General features: G+C 45.5%; 2 protein-coding genes and 1 non-coding gene across 8 annotated transcripts in view; 2 read left to right on the top strand and 1 right to left on the bottom strand.

Moving 5' to 3' along the window:
• Positions 1 to 3,238: 3,238 nt before the first annotated feature.
• Positions 3,239 to 11,017, bottom strand: LOC128083571 (delta-1 crystallin). 2 transcript variants are annotated; one of them, XM_052688973.1, is made up of 17 exons: positions 10,933 to 11,017; positions 10,763 to 10,825; positions 9,418 to 9,612; positions 8,398 to 8,481; positions 8,024 to 8,080; positions 7,663 to 7,760; positions 7,248 to 7,325; positions 6,860 to 6,937; positions 6,663 to 6,715; positions 6,287 to 6,349; positions 5,959 to 6,073; positions 5,294 to 5,378; positions 5,055 to 5,114; positions 4,800 to 4,883; positions 4,463 to 4,543; positions 3,984 to 4,090; positions 3,239 to 3,480 (listed from the first exon to the last, which is right to left on the bottom strand). In XM_052688973.1, exons 2-17 carry the CDS (start codon positions 10,772 to 10,774, stop codon positions 3,330 to 3,332), a joined length of 1,401 nt encoding a protein of 466 aa, XP_052544933.1. In that variant the 5' UTR covers positions 10,775 to 10,825; positions 10,933 to 11,017; the 3' UTR covers positions 3,239 to 3,329. The 2 variants fall into 2 exon arrangements, with proteins under 2 accessions (XP_052544933.1, XP_052544932.1); XM_052688972.1 differs by lacking the exon at positions 3,239 to 3,480 and having other exon boundaries at positions 3,830 to 4,090.
• CRCP (CGRP receptor component) overlaps positions 5,309 to 16,658 on the top strand; it is a 38,158-nt gene continuing 26,808 nt past the window's right edge. The window contains exons 1-3 of one of the 5 annotated variants that reach the window (XM_052688993.1): positions 5,309 to 5,406; positions 6,904 to 6,997; positions 7,474 to 7,703. In XM_052688993.1, the coding sequence (XP_052544953.1) occupies positions 7,582 to 7,703 (122 nt within the window). In that variant the 5' untranslated portion in view covers positions 5,309 to 5,406; positions 6,904 to 6,997; positions 7,474 to 7,581. Of the gene's footprint in view, positions 5,407 to 6,903; positions 6,998 to 7,473; positions 7,704 to 10,370; positions 10,516 to 14,412; positions 14,500 to 15,838; positions 15,935 to 16,658 lie in introns of those variants that run through there. The other 4 variants (XM_052688994.1, XM_052688995.1, XM_052688990.1 and 1 more) reach the window with 4 other exon arrangements.
• Positions 15,627 to 15,697, top strand: TRNAG-GCC (transfer RNA glycine (anticodon GCC)). Its single transcript has one exon. It is a non-coding gene; the product is annotated as a tRNA-Gly (tRNA).

Below are 16,658 nucleotides of genomic sequence, written 5' to 3'. Positions count from 1 at the left end.
CAGCATCACACTGGGAAAAGCTGTTTGAAATTTTTTCACCAGTTTCCTTCCTCTTCTGAATCTCTCCATGCTTGATGCTGCTCATGTCTTGTTGGTCTTTCTTGAGTGTCTTTGTCCTTATTCTGGGTTTTGACTGAAGGTTGTTGGGAAGCTGTCAAAACAGTAACGCCACGTTTGCATCCAGAATCGATTATATACAGGGAGAGGCTTTACCTCCTGGTGTTTGTGATACAGGCTCGATATTGGTTATATGGAACATGTGTAACATATACAAAGGATGTACCTCTGCTCTTAAGGCACTGCAGAGAAGTTACCCAAAGTCCAGAAGGGTTGGAGGAGGATGCTCAACACGCGGCAGTCAGGAGGGTTAGAGGGCACCCAGCTGCTCCTGACACCTCTCCCTGAGACACCTCTTTTTGACCCACAGAACTAGAGAAGGGGAGATGGGATCTCTATGGCATTTCCTGAGTTTCCCTGTGCCTACTTTGCAATTTGAGATTTTACACCATTAAGCATCCTATATATGTATGATCACATTCTTTGTGTAATTTGGTTTCTAAATATTACCTGTATTTAAGCAGCTACATGCTTAAATAGAACAGTGTAAGCTCCAATTTCTGTTCTACTTCTAGGCCTCTGTGTCATTTTTTCCACTTCTCTGTACTTGCATCTCTCTGTAACATGAGGCATAGGAATGACTGAGGAATCACAATGAAGTTGGTTTGTGCTGCTGCTGGTGAAGGTTAGATGGATACATTTGGGGATTGCTGTCTCATATTCATCCCTGGTGCCTGCAGGGGCCGTTGCTGTCATACAAATCCATCTGGTCAGGAGAGAAGTGTTAGTAGCTCTGCTTTTCTAGTTGAGAACTAGAGGGCAGAATGACCATGCACAGTAATGTGTTTAGGAGACAAAATATTCAGTGGAACTTTTCCAGAGCATGAAAGCAGGCTAGAGATATTTTCCTTGAGGAGTCTAAGTGAGTATTTCTTTACTTTGTGTAATGTTTAAGAGCTCCTCTGTAGGCTTTTTATCTGGTTGGATGTCAGATCAGAGTTACTGAACCATCTGCTGGGTCTTTCAGTAGTTCATTAAAAGGCTACATGTCAGAATGTCTATCTAAATTGATAGTTATTGAATTCTTGGCTTAAATGACTTCCTGTTGTCTGTGACAGAGCAGAGATTTAAGCCCAAGTCCCTCCCAAGTGCTGTCCAAGACACTGATCCTTCTGTTTGTGCAGAACTTCTTAAGATGAGAAACAGGGCTTTAAGCACAGTGTGTCATAGCAGTGTGATATGAAAGTGTGAAGGTGTTCTGATCAGTCTCCTGTAATGTCTGTGGAGCTTCAGAGACCTTCAGAGTCTCCTCCCATTCAACGTTACTCCATAATTTTAAGAAAATGGGTGGGAAGCAGCAGTGACTATGAACTGCTCATCTACGTAGGAAACTGAGATGTGACAATCTGCTAAAACTTCTGTTTTGCTTTCAACTTGGCAAGGTCCCATCTCATTTGGTACCAGCTATGAGGAGCAATGCTGGATACTTGCTGCTAGGAGCAAGAGGAAATCTGTTTGGCTGAGAGCTCTTAAGGTACTGAGCGGGGCTAGCAGATGCAAACAAGGAGAAAGAGGGGAGTGGCACGAATTGAGAAATTATTAATTGAGATTATGGGAGAGAAGAAAAGAAATATGAGAAGGAAATGGGGAGAGATCTTTTGCTCTGACTCTGTTAGTGTTGGGTGTTGATGTCACCTCTCCCACTATTGCACCTTTCCCCTCAGTTAAGTAAGCAGAAGTGATTTCCCTTCCACAGCTAACCTATCTAGAGACTGAGGCACAAGCTCTGTTTCTGTTTTGGAACAGAAAGTGACAGAGCAAATACATAACTTACTGAGCAGTAATTTAAATGTGGTGTTCTTTACATGGCAGCAGAATAAATCGTGTTTAAGGCTAAGAGTAAGGGGAGACTGAGGGTGATAGGAAGCATTGAAGAAAGGGAAGTTTGTGTTGCTGGTGCTTCTATGTATTTGAAGAGCTAATGCTGTAAATGTAGATTGAAAGCACTTGTTGTCTTCTGTAGTACATCATTAATGGCAGGAGGTTTAGTTCACAGTACTTTGCACTGTGCTACAGCCCTTAACCAAAGCATGGTGAGGCAATGCTTGTGTTCCTGCCATTACCTACGTGTGTTGCAGAGCCTTGCAGTAGTCTGTCAATAACGTGTTGCTGTATCAGCGTGGAGGGCAGGGTGCTGAGCAAACCACCAGCTTTAAAATGTTGTGACACAAGAGAAATTGTCCAAGACAACTAGCACTATTGTACTGTCAGTATCAAGTTAGTGTTTAATGAAATCTGCCCTGTCTTCCCTGTAGAAACAGTTTTTCCTCTGCCTTTCATTGAAGTCATTCCATGCAGAAATCACTGCAGAACACTAATGTAGGGGAATGTTACAAATGCTTATTGAATCAAATATTTTCCCCATAAAAAATGACACTAGAGTGGTGCACTTGCATTCCTAATATAATGCTTTTTCTTGCCTGTGTCCTGATTTTATATCTGCATGGACAGAAGGGAAGATGGTAGATTATTACTAAGGGTTAGCCAGAAAAGCCAGCTTATTTTCAAGTAGTCTGCCCCCAGCTAGCTTGGCCTGGGTCACACAGAAAAAAGAGCTTTCCTGGAAACAATGCAACTCCTGTTCTTTGGAATAAACAGAGCTGAAGGTGGTTTAATGATGAATGAGGAGGAGCTGTGGGCTGTCCTGCTGACCACGTTCTGCTTAAGACTAAGCATGTTTCACTGCCAACTGGTGAGGAAATTTTTCCCTGCCAGAAGGCAGGCAGCCTAGCTGGCTGGAAACATAGTCCTAGCAGGAATTCAATGAGGGCTGGACATGTGGTATGTGTTACAGATATAATACCATGTGTCTTTCCCTACAGACACCCCAATCTTCCCTCAGCATGTTGTACAGCTTGCTGTGGCACTGCTGTGTCCAGCCCTGTGCTGTGTCCAGCCCTGTGCTGTGTCCAGCCCTGTGCTGTGTCCAACTGCTCCCATCATTTGCAGGTCTCCTGATGTAGAAGCACCCTCCTACTGCCCTCCTGCTGCCCAGCAGAGTTTGTCCCCTCATAACAGTTCCTTTGCCAGGAAGGAGAGAGTTCATTCACACCAGTGACCAGCCTCAGAAGGGCTGAAGAAGCCCAATTTTGTCCCTTGAAAGCAATACGCAACACAGGAGTTTCAGTGAACTACAATACACCACAGTGTTTATTAACTCTGGATTAGTGTGATAAGCACAACGCTGCAGCCACGGGATTTGTCCCCACACTCTAAGCTTGCTCCTTCTGCTTCTTCAGCAGCTCCCTCAGCTGCTCGATCTGGGCAGTCACGCTGCTCTTGGCAGTGCCGCCCACGGCAGTGTACTGCTCCACGCTGTTGACAACGCTGAAGACCTGGGAGACATCGCTGGCAAACAGAGGGCTGGGGAGGCAAAGAGAAGAGCTATCAGTGGGGAATGAGGGGCACTGCTTGATGGTTTTCCATGCTCATTGCTTGTGGAGAAAATAAGGAAGTAGAGGCTGAGCCTTTTTCCAACAGAAAAAGCATCATGAAGCTCTGCTTCTGTACTTGTAGTGCCTGACAGGAGCAGTTCCTGACATACCAAAGACACAGCTGCAAGGGCAGAGGGAGGAAGGAAGTCTGAAGCCAAATTCTTCTATAGTGCTGGTACCTCCAGGTCAAGGCATGAATTTCTCCATACCCTCCCAGTACCTGTGGCCCATGCCCTGCTCCAGTCAAAAGGCAACACTGTTGTCTCCCTCACCAAACTTCAGTCCATACAAGCTTGGCAGTAGCAGCAGTGGTATATAGACCAGGAAGAATTTTGCAGTGCTGTCAAGCCCGGTGTACGTACAGAAGGGGACCATAAGGAAGCCAGGCTGACATCAGTCTTTTGAGGGGATCTATGGTAATGTGGTACAAACCTGATGCTCTTCAGGTCCTCCAGGGTGAGATTATTGATGGTGATGCCTTTAGTCTCAGCAAGGTGGACGGCCTTCCCAGAAGCAGTTTGGGCTTGTCTGATGGGCATCTGCAATGAGAAGCAAAGAGCACAATCAAGTAACCAAGCAAATGTAACACAGTCTTGGGCAAGAGTAGATGTGTTCTCATTTTGGTTGGTTTGATTTTAATTAGAGAAATGAAATCCAAATCCTTGTTTTCTAGGGCGTGAAGTAGGAAGGCATTAGGATGTAAAATTCCACCTGTAAATTACTATCAAGTCCACCCGGCAGCAGTTCCACTACTTGGGATACATGTAAAGAATGTGTTTCCAGCTCTCGTGTTTGTTGACCCACACTGACCATCACCTGGGGACAGAACAGAAGGCCTCATCTCAGGCCCTCACTGAGCAGTGTTCTGAATCTAAAGAAGTCAGAGCTCCAAGCCTTTCTCTGATACTTACTCCTTTACGAACCAAGTAGAGAGCCAGATCAGTAGACAGCAACTCAGGGGTCAGAGCCTTCTCCATGTTCTCCTTGTTGATCTGCAGAGAGAGAGATTACTGTCAGCTGCTCTTTAGGGAACCTTTAGTGGTCTCAAAGAATGGACTTCATCTAGGAGGGACCAGGCTCTCAAGGACATTCTGCTCAAGTGTACCTGAGCTGCCTGTGGTGGGAGCACTAACAAGCAGTAAGAGTGAGCAAGTCTTCATGTTAGGACCAGACTAGAGCTCTTGTATCTGTATTACACTTAAAATGTGATCTCCAACCACATTCAATGATGAAAAGCTGAAGCCTTACCTGGAGGGTAGAAATCACTCCAGTGGCAACCTGGAGCACAGCAGTCAGAGTGTCCACAACATCAAGGACAGCTTCCTTGTCCTCCTGCATGAGAGCATGGATGGAAATTGCTGTTAGGTGACCTGATGCAGCCCCAGTTTCATCATCTTGCACACAAGCTGTACTTGTGCAAGAAATATAGTGCAAGGGACTTCTCTAGAGCAGGAGACAACAGTCTCCTCAAAGAACTGAAGTGGAAGTTAACGTCTGCTTTACCTGCAGATCCTTGCTGAAGGTGCTTGGAATTCCTTTCAGAACCATGAGAATTGCAGCCAACTGCAGAGAGAAACAGGTACAGCAGTTAGTTGCAGGAAGACAAGCACATTGCCCCAGCAGAGATTCACAGCCTACTCCCAGCATAATTTCAATTTTTACACAGAGGCATGAAGAAGGAAGCTTCTTCAGCCCCAATATGAGCAGTTTCCCTGCCCCTCTTCTTTCTTTAACAGGCTCACCCGTCCAAACACACGACCAGCTTTGCTGCGGATCAGTTCCAGGCTATCAGGATTCTTCTTCTGAGGCAACAGGCTGCTGCCAGTGCTGGAAGAAAAGTGTTGGGAGTGTAACGGTGAGCAAGACCCCAGTCTGTGCAGATGCAGACTATGACATGCAGCACGCTGGCCCAGCCCTGCAAAAGTGATTGGTAGCCCCCCCTTAACTGGACTCCTGTCTCAGTGTAGGAAAGCAGTGAAGCGAGTGCACAGTTTCTCGTGTTTCCCAAAGAAAAATCTTTGGTTTTGCAGCCCTGTCTGGAGCTACCACCCGGTGCTGCCTCTCAGAAGAGACAAAACAGAGGCTTCTCTTCAAGGCCCAGTTGCACAGAAGGCAAGAGCAGGCAGGACTTGTTTTTCTGTGCCCTCAGAGAGGCAGGGCAGCGGCTGTGCTGCATTGAGAGACAGGAAGTCTGTTAGTATTGCAAAGCCGGGCTGTTCTGGGAAGGGCTTTGGCAGGAATTCCCAGCAGAGAAGGAAGTTTTCTGTGCCTGTTCTCTTACAGCATATTTCTGCCAGCAGTAGCTGGGGAGGAGTGATCGCTGAATGGAGATGTGGTTGAGTTGCCAAAAACATAAATCATGGACAAGGAGAGCTTGGGGATGGACTGTCAGTGACCAGGCACCTACCTGTAGGCATCAGAGAGAGTCACAAAGCCAAATTCAGTGGTGCTGAAGATGATGAGATCTTCAGCCAGCTTGCTAAGGTGGATCATCAGCAGGGTGGCAACAGAGATTAATTCCACTGCAGAAAAGGTAGAAAAGCAGGAGGTGAAAAAGGTGTTTGTGTTTGACAAACCAGGGAGCCCTGACTGGAGCTTAGAAATGTACAAAGATTTTCTGTTTGGTTACTTCCCAGTGTGGGATTTCAGCTTCCTTGTTAAATGATGTTAACTGGGAAGGTGTCCGGTGTCTGCTTCTAATGTGGGGGAGGGAGGAATGGTGGAGTGGTACTCACCCACGAAGTCTCTCTCACTGATGGCATCTATGCTGTTCAGGGTGATGGAAGTCATGTCCAGTTCTGTAAGGAAAGTGACAGGCAGAAGAGGTCAGGTTTATCATGACCAGGGCTTGAAATCAGCAGACTGCCCAGCCTACAGATGACTGAGTCCTTGAGTAGTCCCAACAGCACATCCATGCTGAAGTGTTATGCAGCATGGGAGCTACCACCTCACACACATAGCCCTCTTTTTGCATTAAAAAAACCATGTGAATCCTTGAGACTTGGTCCAGGATTATAGTGCATGACGATGCCTTGGGAAGCCACTTGTTTTTTCTTCCCTCCCTCCCAGATGCATCAAGTAGACCCATGCAACTCAACAGCAGACACTTACCGCTACGCAGAAGCTCTCTATCAATTTCCAGTGGGTTGCCTGCCAGGACACCACTGCGAGGGAAGAAAGAAAAAGAAGTCACATATATTATCTTGCAAACTCCAATCAAAATTGATCTGTGTTAAGCAGAGAAGATATCCCTCAAGACATTAGATAACAAAGTGTTTCCCAGGCATTACACAGAAAGTACACATTACCTTCCCAGAGGCAACACAGTGATCCTTTTCTTCACTTCTCCCAGGCGCTCAGAATCACGGGTCAGTGCAACAGCGTGGCTAGAAGGGGACATGAGTGAGAAAGCAGATGAAGCTGAGAAACCTTGCCTGAGCCAAGAGGTAATACTGGCCAAAGATAGGGCATGCTGAGAGTTGACCTCTACAGCGCACTCAGCATTTGCATTTCTGGCTGGTCAGAGCCAAGAGGCACTGGACATGAAGCATTCCTGTGGCAGCTTTCAGGGTTAGCTCTGCTATGTCTCCCCCAGCTGCCCCATCAGAGAATGATGCACTTCTAGGCTCCATCTGTGCAGGGCTCCAAGAATGGAGAAAGCTTCCCTTCCTAGAGCTGAGTGTGAAAGGTGCTTACCTGAGCAGGAACTGGCTCCATCTGATGGGCAGAGCTTTCTGCAGGTGGGTGTAGCCAGGCATGATAACATCAATTTCTCTGCATGTGAAAGAAGAGAAAGACAGCTGTCAGTATGGAGAGCAGTGGAAGGTACATTCTTGGGTTTTCTGGCAAGGTAATGAGGAGAATATCTTTAGCCTGTGTTGTGCTGAACATCGTCTTTGAATTCCTCTCCCTATATTCCCAGGATACAATGAGGAAAGAGGAATGTATCTCTCACGTGGGCTGTGGAGAAAGAGTGGCTCTTACATAGTGCCTGACTGCAACATCCTCTGCAGAAGACTTTGCTGTTGCCATGATTGTTACCAGTCAAAGAGCGAGTCTAGAGTCTCCTGTCCCAAGAAGGATGAGAGCATGGACCTGGGAAAGGACTTACATGGCAGCACGCTCCACCAGGGTCTTGATGAGCTGCAGCAGGTGAGTGGAGATGACAGAGATGGAACTCTTCAGGAGCAGCTTCAGGTCAGTCACAACCTGGATAAGATGGGCCACAGTCAGAAAAAAAGTATGTCACAAATATGGCAGCCTGACACTGTCATTGGAAAATAACCCCCTCCTTGTTCTGTATGTTGGGAAGATGAATCTTCATGTATCAGATGTGTCCTTGGTCATATTGATGTTATAATGTCACTATATCTTCTTCTATGGGATGGGAGCCAAAGGCAGCTCTGGTCAGAGATTTCCTGAAGCGAGGAGGGGAGGAGCACAATGGGAAAAACAAAGAGTTCCATATATACCTGTTCATTCCTGCTTCTTCCAGTCTGCAGCTTTCCAGCTATATCCCCAATCAGCTCCTGAGGACAAGAGAATAACTTCTGTCAGTGTCTCTATTCTGGGCAAGAGATTATTCGCAAGAGCAGACATCCTCCGACTTAGCAAGGAGTTCAGGTCTAGGATTCTCTTCTGGGGAAGGAGAAATTTGGATTCTAGGTTTGTACAGCCTCTTCTCCACACAAAAGGGGTCCTGGACACTGCTGGCTGTGCACCTAGTATGTCAGTACCACAGGGTGTTGAGGAATTTCACTTTGTTGGGGACTGAGGCACGTGTGCTTAATGTCAGGCAGCACTAGCTAGAGAGGGAGAAGAATAAGAGGAATTAAAGGACCCAAACCTTCAGTCTGCGTTCAATGGCAGTCTGGATATCCTCATCACTTTGGGTCATTACAAGGATTCCCTTAGATGATTCCTCAGAGATCTATAAATGTCAACAGAAACACAAGTCAGTTCATACTGTTTCCCTGAGTGGGGGACTTGCAAGTTGTCCCCAGGAAATACCAACTTCTGCACCCAATTGGAAATGAAAGCATTCTCACAGGAGCTCCAGCATTCCTGTTCTTTCAGGCCAAGGCTGGCTGCTTGCTCTATCCCTATATTCTCTATTGCACTTGGTGGAGATTCATCTTTTGATCCTTGCTGATCCTGCAATCCTGGCTATAACAGGACTTAAGCATCACAGTGAGAAAGTGAGCCAAAGTGGCAGTCATTGCTTTAGCATTGTCCATAAAGATTTTCTTATACAAACATTGTATAGACTGCCCATTGTCCATGGTAGGTGAGCAACAACAATGAACACTTCAAAAGAAGGGCTTAGTGGCTGCCTCTTCTTCACCCCTAGACAATACTGTGCATTGCCTTCTGCTAACTCAGGCAGCCAGACTCAAAAGGATCTCAAGTGCCATTGGAGAAGGAATATTCCTAATTATACTGAAACAATTCCTCAGGAATGTTCAGTCTGTGAGGATGGGAGGGCAGGTCATGCTGAGCACACCTCACAGAGGCACCAGGTTTCCATAAGAAGTATCCACACTGTGCTCATCAGGGATTTTTGCTTTAGCTAGATGGATTCTAAGCATTTATCTCCTTTCCAGATTATGTGCTGGAGTACCAAATGCAATACACAGAGGCTTCTCCAGTTTTCCCTGGTTTCAGACAGCATTCCCTTTCAGGAAGGCACATGCCTTTTTCCACATGCCTAGTGCTAAGAAATAGGATATGGGGGATACAGAAAGATGGTTTTTAGAGCATTAACTCAGGGAGGTGACAACAGATGCTGTCAGATAAGCTATTCATCAAAGTACTATTGTGGGAATTGTACTGAGCATGCATGACAGTTTATGAAGGAAACAAATACCTTTTCCAGGCCACTCAGGATCTTCTCCAGCTCGGTTTTGGTTAGGATGCTAGCCTTCTCCAAGGCCTTAGCATAAGCCATGCTTGCCTGGATATCAACTTCAGACAGTCTCTGCTCAGTGGATATAGAAGAGTTGAGAATCTCCATGATGGGATCTGTGCTTCCAACAAATCTTCCTCCCAAAAGTTTATCCCCCTGAGAGTAATGAAATTAAAGGACATGTTCAAATGCATTATTGGTACATTCTCCTAAAAATCTCTCAGTGCCGTGGTAAAAGTAAAACATAATTCAAGTAAAACTGTGGGTGTGCCCCAGCATCTTCCATTGCAGTGCTGTAGCACTGATCAAAAAGGCCTCTGGACTTAAAGAGCTTTGAAGAAGAAAAAAAAGAAGAGTTGGAGTAAATGTTATTTTTGCAGGTATTTAGCCTTGAGCTGTCCAATCTGAGTCTGAGATATTTTACCCTTGTTGGAGAGATTTTGTCTTGAAACAAGTATTAGTGCATATGGCACAAGGACTGTATGGATCTATCCTTCAAGGTAGCTACAGGTCATCAACTCCCTCATGGACTCTTGAAACAAAGAGATGTAGGAGATGTAGGAAAGATGTAGGAGGCAGGGAAACTGCAAGAAAATATTCGGTTGACCAAGAGCTATGGGCTAAAAGTAGCCACACTCGCAAAGCACTCCTGTAATTACGGAGTGTTTGAAGCTAACACCAAAATGGCTAAAGCGCAGACCATTCAGTATTATGAATGTTGAGTAATAGAAAAAGAGGAAGAGCAGCAAACTCCCAAATCCTCAAACACCGAGGAGCTGCGGCAGCGCCGGGCTGCGGGGCCGCCGGTACCATGGACAGCGGGCGGCTCCGGGAGCCCCTTCCCAGGCAGCCGGAAGAGAGGAGGGAAACTGTAGGCACGAAGTGCTCAAGTCTATTAACTTTTCTCTTTATAGCAGTTTGTCAGCAGGAACTGCGGCAGAGGAATCGAGGTGTGAAAGCAAGGTTTTGCAGCCCCTCGCTGGGAGCGCAACCTGCTGCTGTGAATGGATGGGGTGCTGAAGGCCAGTGTTGGGAGCTAAGCGCTTGGATGGGGAAGAGGTATTGGAATATATCTTAGTATATGGCAGTATATAAGTAGTAAAGAAGCATATTATCGCAGTATATAAGTATGTTGCAGCAAATATGTTTGCTGTTCCCTTTCCATTCAAAATTCTGGGAAAAGAAATCAGACAGAGAGAAGCACCCTGAAGCACCCTAACGAACATGATTGGATGCTCTGTGGAGCTATCAGTCAGCTATCAGCACCCCGAGAGCACCCCATCGGAAAAGCAAAGTTCAGCCTCACCTCGGTTGCCATTTCGGACGACGTTTTGCTCGTGTTTGCAGCGATCCTGGCACCTGGTGCAACCTGCAGAACAGCAAAGTGATGCTCAGTTCAGCTCTGGCTCAGCTCAGCTCTGCCCCAGCCCCACAGCAGCACAGAGCCTCCCCAGCTGCCCGCACGGCCCTGCTCACCGTCTCCGCAGCTCAGCCCTGGCTGGTTGCTCCGTGCTCTCCGGTCTCACCGCCCTGCTTTTACGTGCCTCGGAGCCTGAGCTGGCAGCTCGTCACGCCCCATTGGGGCGGGGTGTCCCCTCGTCCAGCCCAGCTCTGCCCCCCTCCTCCCTGGCCCCCCTCCTGCTGCCCACCCCTGTCCTGTGTCTGGCCACTGCTCAATCAGGAAAAGGTCAGAGAGAGGTTTCCCAGAGGGTAGGGTGGCTGTGAAGAAGAGAGCTGGCAGAGATGCCCTCATGTTGCTTGTTTGTAAAGATATTGGTGTAAGAGTATCTGTGTTGGGAGAGTGTCTGCTGTGTGGTTTAACTGGCAGGTCATGTCCTTGTATGGAAGGAGTCGTTTTGCTCTGGCATCCCCCTCTACATAGGTAGAATGTACTTGGGATGTTGGGTGGATCATCCACACTCCATCTACATTGCCAGCAACACACAAGAATGAAACAGCTGGGAGCTATTCTGTCTCCAGTTCCCGTGCAGATGAGCCTTTTCACCCCACTTCAAAGGACACTTCAGCTTTCAGGGTTTCTGCTGTCACCAATTGCATTGGGTCAATCTTGAGAAGGTCCTGTGAACCTGAGGCTGTGGGTTTTGTGCAGTGCCACGGCAGTCACTGGTTTGCAGCCCTGGTAAATAGCCCATGTCTTAACTCCATCAGACTCTACACATCATGGATTTAAAGAATTGATTTAAAAAATGGGAGCATTGGAAACAGCTGCTCACAAAGCTGCTCCCCAGCACCAGTTTCACATTAGACACAGCACTTTCCTGCTCTGACAGAGCACTTGCTGGTTTGCCTTACCGTGTGCTACTACAGTGTAGCATGCTTCCATCTGCATGGCACAGACCTCTGGCAAAACTCATGAAACATATTCTAATTTTCTCATCCCCATTTCTTCCTTCCCTTTAGCTGCCTGTCCAGTCCTTTTTCTTCTTTCTCTCAGTTCTTCAACTTGTCTCCTTTTTCAATTTACTCCAGGACATCTACATTAGGAAACTGCTTAATTGCTTGCTTTGTGATCACATCCTTCTTGCTTTGAAATCCATCATTTTTACTACTTTTCTTGTTTCTTTCACCCTTTACAAATGTCCTTGTCCTTACTCTGGGCTTTGACAGGAAATTGCTGTTCTTTTGGGAGAATCATAAGCATTCAGTTTACAACCTGAATGCCCCCGATACGGAGAGCATCTGTCTCATGTTTGTGGTATGAGTATAGGCTAGCACACAGCCTAAGTGAGGACTGTATGTTTTTCTGCCTGAAGATATCCAGCAGGATGTGCCCAGAGGGAAAAAGGGGGAAAAAAACGATCCCAGGTGCCCAAGTGAGATGAGAGATCAGTAACACATTCATGTGTTATATTTGTGGTGATGAAATAAATTGTTCTAATGGATGCTGTGGGACAAAAATGTGCAACCCACGTGCAGCCGGGTGTCAATCAAAAGCAACAACTTAGCTGCATTTCTGCTGTTTTCATAATCTGTGTCTTGACCACAAATCTAGTTTTGTGATCAAGAAGCCTTCTGTGTTTGTTGTCAGATGATCCTATTTTTATTAATCTATGCCTGGAATTACACATGGCAAGGACAAGTGCTTCCACATGGGATCCATCAGCGGCATCACTGTGCACTGAGCAACTTCACAGGGATTAGTTTATGTACAAACACTGCCCCAGATTGTATCTAGAAGGTTATTAATTCTCTTTTCCTGTTTTCAGATGAAACACTTCATACTGATCTCTTCTATACAGCGGGCAACATAGAATACAGAGTAATATTGTTGTAACAGAAATGGAAGTGAGGCTGTAAAGCCAATCAGAAATCCTTAATGTGAAACTGAACATTGAAAAAATAAGATGTCTTAAAGACTTTTGGGGCTGGGAAGGTTTTTTTCTGAGGGAAAAATAGGGGAATAGAATTGCAGAATAGGTCTCTTCTAACAAACACTGAAACGTATCCTCATCATTATTATCTTCTTTATTTGTGCCGGTACTGATGTCTCACTGCTGTCTGTTTTCTTCTTTCAGTCCTTTATTTGCTTAATGAAAGAATGACCCCCCAGATCCCCAGTCCCCAGTCAATCCTGAGGAGGTTCTCATGGAAGGGTGTTTTGTTGTCCACTTGTTTTCCATTTGGCACAGAGAATGGCACATCATTCATAAAATACCATTCCCAGATGACATGCAATGAAGTAGTAAGAGGAAATCGCCCATGCTGCAGCATGGAGAAGTTCAGTTAAATATATTTTAATGTGCTCTAAGATTTGAATTTTATTTGTACTTGCTTTAGCAATCACATTCACATCCTTGCTATTCACAGTGCTTATTTCTGTTTTGCTGGAAGAGCGCAATACTTGTGGAGTGCAGCTCCGAAAGTGCTTTTGTGGTATATAGAAATCCTCTATCCATAACATTTTCATAACTGAGGCTGGGGTGACAAACAGCTACAATATATCTTCTTTAAAAACGTTCTTTTTTAAGTGTCATTTTGGTTTAGAAAAATAAAAAGCGCAGTGGGCTGAAAGTGCTGGTCAAACGCAGCGTCAGCTAGACTGGTGTGAAGCAGTGCTGACATTTTTTGTTAAAAAAAAAAAAAAAACAACAACCTTGTTTAATGAATTTTGAATGTAAAAGAAAAAAAGACACTATAGGGTGATCAGCGAAATGCTGAATACAGTAAACATCTTTCATGACAAAGAATACAAATACCCTGCAGATCTGCTTTCAATAGCAATTGCTAGGCCCCCTGCTTTCAATAGTTAATACCGAGGCCCCTCTCTACCAAGCCTTAGTGGTAACAATCACAAGCCAATGCTTAAAATGTTGACATGCTAAGCACATTTAGAAAAACCTATGTCTGCATTCCCTATGGATGGTGTAGCATAACTGTCTAACATCTAACGTGCAGCAATTAAAAACAAAGTTCACTGAGCTAATCACTCCATCTCTCCTGCAGAGTTGTACGTAATGGTAATGAGTTCTCTCTTAGAGATTCCCCTTGCATGATGTCAGTGGACCTGTAGCTGGTCGTTTGCGTATTTCAACCCTAACAGGCTGCATGTCTCTGCTAGGGAGAATGTAGGAAGAATGTAGGAAGAATATTTCTTTTGGAAAGAAAAAGGTTGAGGGCCACTGAGAGAGGCATTTGTGTTATGCTCATTCTTTCTAGCTGCTGGGATTGGTCATTGTCATTGTGGACAGTAAAAAAGGTCTGGAACAAAACTTTGGGAGAAACACTGAACACAAAGATGATAAATTGGTGCTGGGGGAGAAATCTAACATAGGAGAAATACAATTAATAAGCTGAAGATTTTGAATCCATATCTACAGAGAGTGACGAGAGGCACGTAAGGATTTGTAGGCTTCTGGAACAAAACTCTGGAAATTTGGTAAAGTCTGGAAATAACATTCTCAAGTGAAAGCTTTTAAATTCTTTTCTTCTTTTTAGTCTACCTGGGAGATGGTGTACAGGCAGTTTCATGGGCAAGATTAGAAACATAGCAAAGAAGTTGAAGGGCATTTGCCAACTTGCAAGGTCAGTTAATCCTGACATGAAAAAGACCAGCATCCATTGCAGCCATTCCACTGGGTCAGACAACAGCTTTCAGTTGGCAGATTAAAGACTTTTCACCTGGCTCTTTTTTTTTCCTCAGGACTCCATGAAAAGTGATTCTAGGGTATAAAATAATTTCCATCTGTACTACAAATTGTACGTGGATGGATCCACATATCTAATGAAACTTTTTTAGGGATCTGCAAATGAAAAGGGCTGAAAAACTTTAAGCCTTTGCCAACGCTAAGGTATCTGACCATGGCTGTACCTGAATACCCAAGAGCTGTTTATGGCTGAGCACTTCAGATGGCTCCTGAAGTTCTTCTGTTTTCTCAAATCATTCAGAACTGGCCAACAATTTGCAACACCTCAAGGAGAAACAAAGACCCAGATTGAGAGTAGATTTTCTCCTGGGTTGACTCCGGAGAGAATATTAGCTAGTGGGTTTTGTGCTGCTGCTATAAGAGGAGGTGGTGGTACAACATGTCTAACCCATCTTCTTTCCTCTATTGCTCTTACAGTCCTGCCATGAGCAAGCAGTGTATGGGACTCATAGAATCAGAGAACATCCCGAGTTGAAAGGGATCCGTAAAGATCGTTGGGTCCAGCTCCTGTCTCCACACAGGAACACACAAAAATCAGACCACAGCAGGACTACTCATCTATACAGCAATAAGGCTTTACTTTTCTATTTGCAAATGCCTGGTATTGATTTGGAAGGATTACAGCAATGCTATTTTCCACTCCAAGTAACATTTTTCATACCAAGTCTTCTGTCTGCAGTAGTTATTGTTCTGCAAGTGAAATCTGCCTTTCCTTTCAATGTACAAACGGTCCATGTTTTGTTATTTTTGAGTGGTGCTGCACTGAGCCAGGAGTTGGACCTTGTGGGTCCCTTTCCAACTTGGGATATTCTATGACTGTGATTTTATGGTATATTCTCATCCTCCGTATCATCCGGAGGGACTCGTAGGTACATCTATTTTAGAGGTTTGTGAATGCCTGAAAGGTCTTTTATTGCAATGCAAAGATGACGAAAGTCTGTCTGCCGACCAAGATTGGCAACAGAGCATAAGAGAATCAGGTGGGAAAACAAGTCAACAGCGCAAGCATTGGTGGTTCAGTGGTAGAATTCTCGCCTGCCACGCGGGAGGCCCGGGTTCGATTCCCGGCCAATGCAGTTGCTCTTTTTCGCTTGTGAGAACGTTGTTTTTTTTTTTTTTTTTTTTTTTTTTTTTTGTTTGTTTGTTTGTTGCTTTTTTTCGGTCGTTCCTCTTCGTTTTCAGCTTCCACTCTCCTCTCCCGAACCTCCTTCAGCCTCACCACACGCTCCCGTCCGGCTGCGCTGCAGCAGGGGCCGCCCCTTGCGAGGCGGTGCCATCGCGCGGCTGCGCGGGGCGGCGGACAAGATGGAGGTGTAAGGAGCGGGGCGGGTTGGGCTGCGGCGCTGCTCCGCGTGCGGGCCGCCGGGCCGCGCTGCGTGTGGGGTTTTTGTTGTGTGTGCAGATACAATCTGTGTGCGTCTGAGCCGAGCGCCTGTTTACCTTGTTGGCATTGCCGCGGGGCGATGGTGTTTGTCCTGTGCTGAGGCCCAGGAGGGCCTTCGGTTCTAAGAAGGATTATTTATTCTTTTGGTGTGTTGCTTTTTAAGTCTTCGTCTGGGGCTGATAAGTTTTAATGCCGCAAAAATGAATTCTGTAGCGTTTTTGAAGCAGGGTTTGCTTTCCAGCTTGTAGCTCTGGTGCTTCAGCACAGCAAGCAGTGTTGAAGGCTTAAGATCTAGGCTGGCTCATTTACCATCCACTGTAAGAAGGAAAATAAGCATGGCGGTGTTTTAAAATTAAAAAAAAAAACAAAAAAAAAACAAAAAAAAACACCAAAAAACAGAAAAGAAACAAAGCAGTTGTTTTAAATAATTTAATTTCTGATAGGTTTCCCAGGGACCCGTTTTCCCAGTGATGTATTTACTCTATAGATCCTCTCACTTTTGTCACCCGATGATTCCCTGCGCAATTGGCCAGCGCTGTTTTGATTCCTAACAAAGGGTGGCTTTGATCCATAGGGATTTGTGTAGCATGGCCTGGATGCAAAGATTCTGAAGAATTGCATTTACCTCACAACAGAAGCTATAGGGTTTGTAA

The sequence above is a fragment of the Tympanuchus pallidicinctus genome, unplaced genomic scaffold, assembly GCF_026119805.1.
Source record: "Tympanuchus pallidicinctus isolate F22 unplaced genomic scaffold, pur_lepc_1.0 scaffold24, whole genome shotgun sequence".
In the NCBI taxonomy this organism is placed as follows: Eukaryota; Metazoa; Chordata; class Aves; order Galliformes; family Phasianidae; genus Tympanuchus; species Tympanuchus pallidicinctus.
The sequence above is the reverse complement of the archived record's forward strand: the minus strand, read 5'-3'. Positions and strand labels throughout refer to the sequence as shown.